This window comes from Engraulis encrasicolus, chromosome 2 (assembly GCF_034702125.1).
Source record: "Engraulis encrasicolus isolate BLACKSEA-1 chromosome 2, IST_EnEncr_1.0, whole genome shotgun sequence".
In the NCBI taxonomy this organism is placed as follows: domain Eukaryota; kingdom Metazoa; phylum Chordata; class Actinopteri; order Clupeiformes; family Engraulidae; genus Engraulis; species Engraulis encrasicolus.
Window position 1 is genome coordinate 48053304 of NC_085858.1, and position 5000 is coordinate 48058303.

General features: G+C 46.1%; 1 protein-coding gene across 2 annotated transcripts in view; it reads right to left on the minus strand.

Annotated features, from left to right (window-relative positions):
* Positions 1–5000, minus strand: part of rarab (retinoic acid receptor, alpha b) — a 311388-nt gene that overhangs the window by 13269 nt on the left and 293119 nt on the right. For both annotated transcript variants that reach the window (XM_063190000.1, XM_063189992.1), the window contains one exon: positions 1184–1325. In XM_063190000.1, the coding sequence (XP_063046070.1) occupies positions 1184–1325 (142 nt within the window). The remainder of the gene's footprint in view (positions 1–1183; positions 1326–5000) is intronic.

Sequence of the window (5000 nt, forward strand, 5' to 3'; positions counted from 1 at the left end):
CGATCGCAGACGAGAGCTCTGGCTGAGGGACGTTACACTACGCTACGCTACACCACACCACGCCACACCAAGCTGTGCTACTCTACTCTCTACGCTCCTCTCCTCTCCTCTCCTCTCCGCTCTTCTCCTCTCCTCTCCACTCCTCCCCTCCACTCCACTCTCCTCTCCTCTCTCATCTCCCCTCCTCTCCTCCCCTCCCCGGCAGCAGAGTGAAAAGTGGGCCACAAAGCATGATGGGAAGGGAAGAAAGGGAAAGAACATGAAGAGAGGGAAAAGGGAGAAGGTGCCTCTGGGAACTGCAGTTTCGAGCAGGGCTGTGTCTCATGTGTATCCGTGCATCTGTGTGTGTGTGTGTGTGTGCGTGCGTGTGCGTGTGCCTGTGTGCACACATGTGTGTGCCTGTGTGCACGTGTGTGTGTGTGTGTGTGTGCACGTGTGTGTGTGTGTGTGTGTGTGTGTGTGTGTGTGTGTGTGTGTGTGTGTGTGTGTGTGTGTGTGTGTGTGTGTGTGTGTGTGTGTGTGTGTGTGTGTGTGTGCGTGCGTGCCTGCGTACATTCCAGCCTCCCTAGGCTGTGTACATGAAATCTTCATATGCCACACAAATACAAAGCAGAAACTGGACCGAGTACATGCACCCACACACACACACATATTTATTAACAATCACACACCACCAACATAACCCCGCACCCTTTCAACACACGTACTGTATACAATTTCACCATCTGCATACCAAAAAAATAAAAATACAAAAAATACAAGTGCATACTCATACACACACGTTCATATACACACAAGAGCACCCCCATGCCACAAACGCACATACTCACTAGGGGTGTACATAATTAACGAAATGTATCGATATATCGTGATACAATATGATGATGGAATCGAATCGCATCGTGGGGTATTTTTAAGTATCGAAAATAATCAAGTCGCTGTCCCCTGCCCAATGCCCTAGCTCCATAACATAATAGAAGTGGAAAAGTAATTGGAAAAAAGTCGAATCGAATCGCATTGTACAGTATCGGGGGGCATTCTTAAGTATCGAAAATAATCGAATCGCATCGCATCAAATAACAAGACATATGAATCGTATTGTCATGGAGCCTTTGATTTACACAAAACTGACCCACTCACCCATCCACACAGCACAGACGGTCAAAGGCAGATAGGTACTCACATTCTTTGGACATGCCCACTTCGAAGCATTTCTGCAGTCGGCAGTACTGGCAGCGGTTGCGCGTGACCTTGTTGATGATGCAGCTCTTCTCCCGGTGACACGTGTACACCATGTTCTTCTGGATGCTCCGCCGGAAGAAGCCCTGAGAGGCACAAACAAGAATTGTAGCCTGATTATCATCGACTTTCAAATCTCTTCAAGACTTGATCTGACCAAGAGCATAACAATTAACATTTTCCAAACAGCGTGGTCGACCTGCCACCATGTTTTTCTGGATGCTCCTCCGGAAGAAGCCCTGAGAGACATAAACAAATAACGGAGGGATTGAGAAAGATTGCTCAGTCAGACTTTATTTTATTGTGTTTTTTCAAATTTAAGATATGTTTAGGGCTTCTGGTCTTATTTTTAAGACAGGACAGTGAGAGAGTGTGACAGGTAATGAGTGGGAGAGAGAGAGGAAGGATCGGCAAAGGACCTTGGGCCAGAACCGAACCCGGGTCACCGGCGCGATGGCACAGCGTCTAAGCTCATTGAGACACCGCGTCCCTCATTTTATTGTTCATGAATGAATGAATGCATTTATTTCTCTTCACACCGACATTTTGACTTTCAGTTACATGTTATGAAATGGTATAACAGCATGGAGAGAAGGGTCCCCGAGTGAAGCTAAACATAAGCTTGTAAACTGGTGCCCACATACAAAAAATCGGACAACGGTTACACTTTATCTCATTGGCTGTGGTACATAAATTAGGGTTCAGGATAAGAATATAACAAACATTGAGCCACAGCGCTCCCTATTTAATTGTTCTTGAGGGAACACATACATAAAAACGGAGAACGGTTACACGGTTTATTCTACTGGCTGTGGTACTGAATTATGCTTCAGTGTAAGAATGTAACAAACATGTACCATTATGTGCTGTTCGCTGACTGTACTGTCTTAACCCATTGACGCCTAAGGCACCTGCAAAAAAGGGTGCTGAATGCCTGAGCTCTTTTTAAGAAACCTGCCCTCAGCCTATAAAAACCTAAATATCTCAACCTCTGAAGCACATAAAAACATACAATAAGATGGCATTTAAATGCTAAGACCCTCATCTTTCATTAGAATGTGTTCATTCATCTCAAACAAACAAAGATTTTTAATGAAGTTGTCCCAAATCTCATGAGTCTTAAAGTTGCGTAATGACGCTCCAGGCGCCAGGGCCAATGTTGCGCAACGCAACATCAGGCATCAATGGGTTAAGGTGAGGATTAGGATGAGGTATGTACAGTGGAAGAACATAAGGTTACATGGTGATACATGTATTCACACTAAGGAACATACATCATACAATAACATGCTAGCGGGATCGCTTAGGCATACATACACCCAGTCAGATGGAGAAATGGAAAGACACAGAAATAAAGCAAAGGAAAGAAAAAATACAGAGAGATTATTTGAATTATAATTTTTCAATTTGAGAAAGAAAGACAGAAAGAAAGAAAGAAAGAAAGAAAGAAAGAAAGAAAGAAAGAACGAAAGAAAGAAAGAAAGTTCATTGATGCTACTCTGAGTAAAAAGACCTTAAACCTGCCCAGTATCTCGACAGGCCAAACTACACCAACGAGGGTGGAAAGAGAGAGAAAGAGAGAGAGAGAGAGGGAGGGGGAGGGAGGGAGAGGGAGGGAGAGAGAGCAAGCGAAAACCTCAAGAGGGGCCCAATAAACATCATTAGCAACTCCTTAAAACTTTTTCCCCTCAAAACCCACAGAGCCATAAAGAACTATTTACAGCGCAGTGTGTGCCCGTCTCACTCACACTCACACTCTCTCAGACAGAGAGTGTGTGTGTGTGAGTGTAAGTGAGCTTGTGTTTGTGAGTGTGTTTCTGTGTTTGCGCACACACATTTGTGTGTGTGAGACTGAGAGTCTGTCTGTGAGTGTGAATGTGTGTGTGTGTGTGCGCGCGCACGCGCGCACGCGCACGTGTGTGTGCATGTGTGTGCAAATTCCAGTCTCCCTCCCCACGCGTGTGTGCATCTTTATGTGAATTTTACAAGCCCGTGTGTGGGAACGGGCGGTGTGCGGTGATTTGATTTGATGTGTGAGTGAGTGAGGCTTTGGCACGTGCTGGTGGTGGTGGTAGCAGTGGCATAACTAGGGGCATACAGTACTGTACCGTGCCCCCTGGCCATGGTGGCAGATGGGCAGCTGGTCTTGGTGATAGTTGTCTAAGTGCAGTGTTGCCAGATTGGGCGGTTGCCCTCCCAATTGGGCTACTTAGAATGGTCGTCTGCGGGTAAAAACGGGAAAAATTGGCCATCTGGCGTTTTTTAAGCAGTTTTGTGCCCATAGAAACCAATGCAATTTGTTGAAATTGGGCGGAATTAAGCGCATTTTGGCGGTTTTTGAGAACCTTTTGGGAGGGTTTTGATCAGACAAATCTGGCAACACTGTCTAAGGGCAAACATAAGGCCCAGGGCGGGGGCGGACGGGGCCCCGCCATATGGTTTAATCCGTCCCCAGACTTGTAGAGAGAGGAAAAAACAAAACTAAGAATTTCAAAAAAAAGAAGTAAAATCTCTAATTCATTCTTAAGTTGACACAGGTGTCTGGGATTTCAGAATGTCAGTACTTGAGAACGAGTCTGCCTTTTTTTTTATACTTGCCAGTTACAGTCGGTGGTCCTGATATGCTCACTGACATCCACCTCCAGATGACTGACTAGCCATGTGATTCCAATAGGAAGCAGAAGTTGCAGCATTTCACAAAGACGTTACCAGAGATTCTAGGAGTATTATCCAGTCTTTCTGACGTTACTAGTCATGCACACGGACGCACGCACGCACGCACGCACACACGCACGCAGACACACACACACACACACACACACACACACACACACACACTGGTATCAAACAGGCTGTATGTGGCCCCTGGACAGACATGAGTGTGACACTCCCTCTCATAGGGAGTCAGTGATGTTGGCACCAGTGACGCCGGAGCATGGGAACAGCAGAACAGAGCTGGTGGTGGTTCGCCAGGCCGTGCCCTCCAAGTGACGCAACACCTTCAGCGCTGCTTCTTGTCAGGCCATCGGCAATGTAAATATCGTTTCTGATCTCCCGAAAAATCGGCAACTCCTCCCACTTTGTTGGGAATCAATCAACCAGTAGCAAAACAAGGGAGGCGTGGTGGGTCAACCATGCAGTTTGGAAAATGTTTATTTTTATGCTCTTGGTCAGGCTAAGTCTCAAAGAGGTTTGAAAGTCGCTGATAATCAGACTAGGTAGTGCTGCCAGTCATTACACATTGGTCAGTGGGGACACCAACATGGCCACAGTATAGACCCCTTTCCTGTTTGTACACAGATGGGAGGTAATCGGGCTGCGAACGCATTGTTGGAGCGAAATTGGCACTGTAACGCACATTTGTCTAAGAAACTAGTCAGGTTTTTTTTTTCCAAAATAAGAAAATGGATGCTCATGATAACTTCGGATATGAAGTGGGCGCCACAGACACGTGCATTCCTGATGATGTCCTTAGTCCAGTCGGTACGTTTAATTTCGTATAACCACAAACATATCCTATGCTTCTGGCACAGCCTCTTCCCTCTCGAAATAGCATAAGTGTACTTTTCAGGATCTCTATTTTTACACATGTACACGCTTTAGGACGGCAGGTCTTCTCTGTTTAGGGTCTACAGACACTGTCTGTTTGTGTTTGTGTGCGTTTGAGTCAACAATGCGTGTGCAGTCGGTGATGACGTGACTTCTAAACGGGTCAATAGGGACAGCAGGTCAGATAGACCAATGCTGGCGATAGTGGCCGC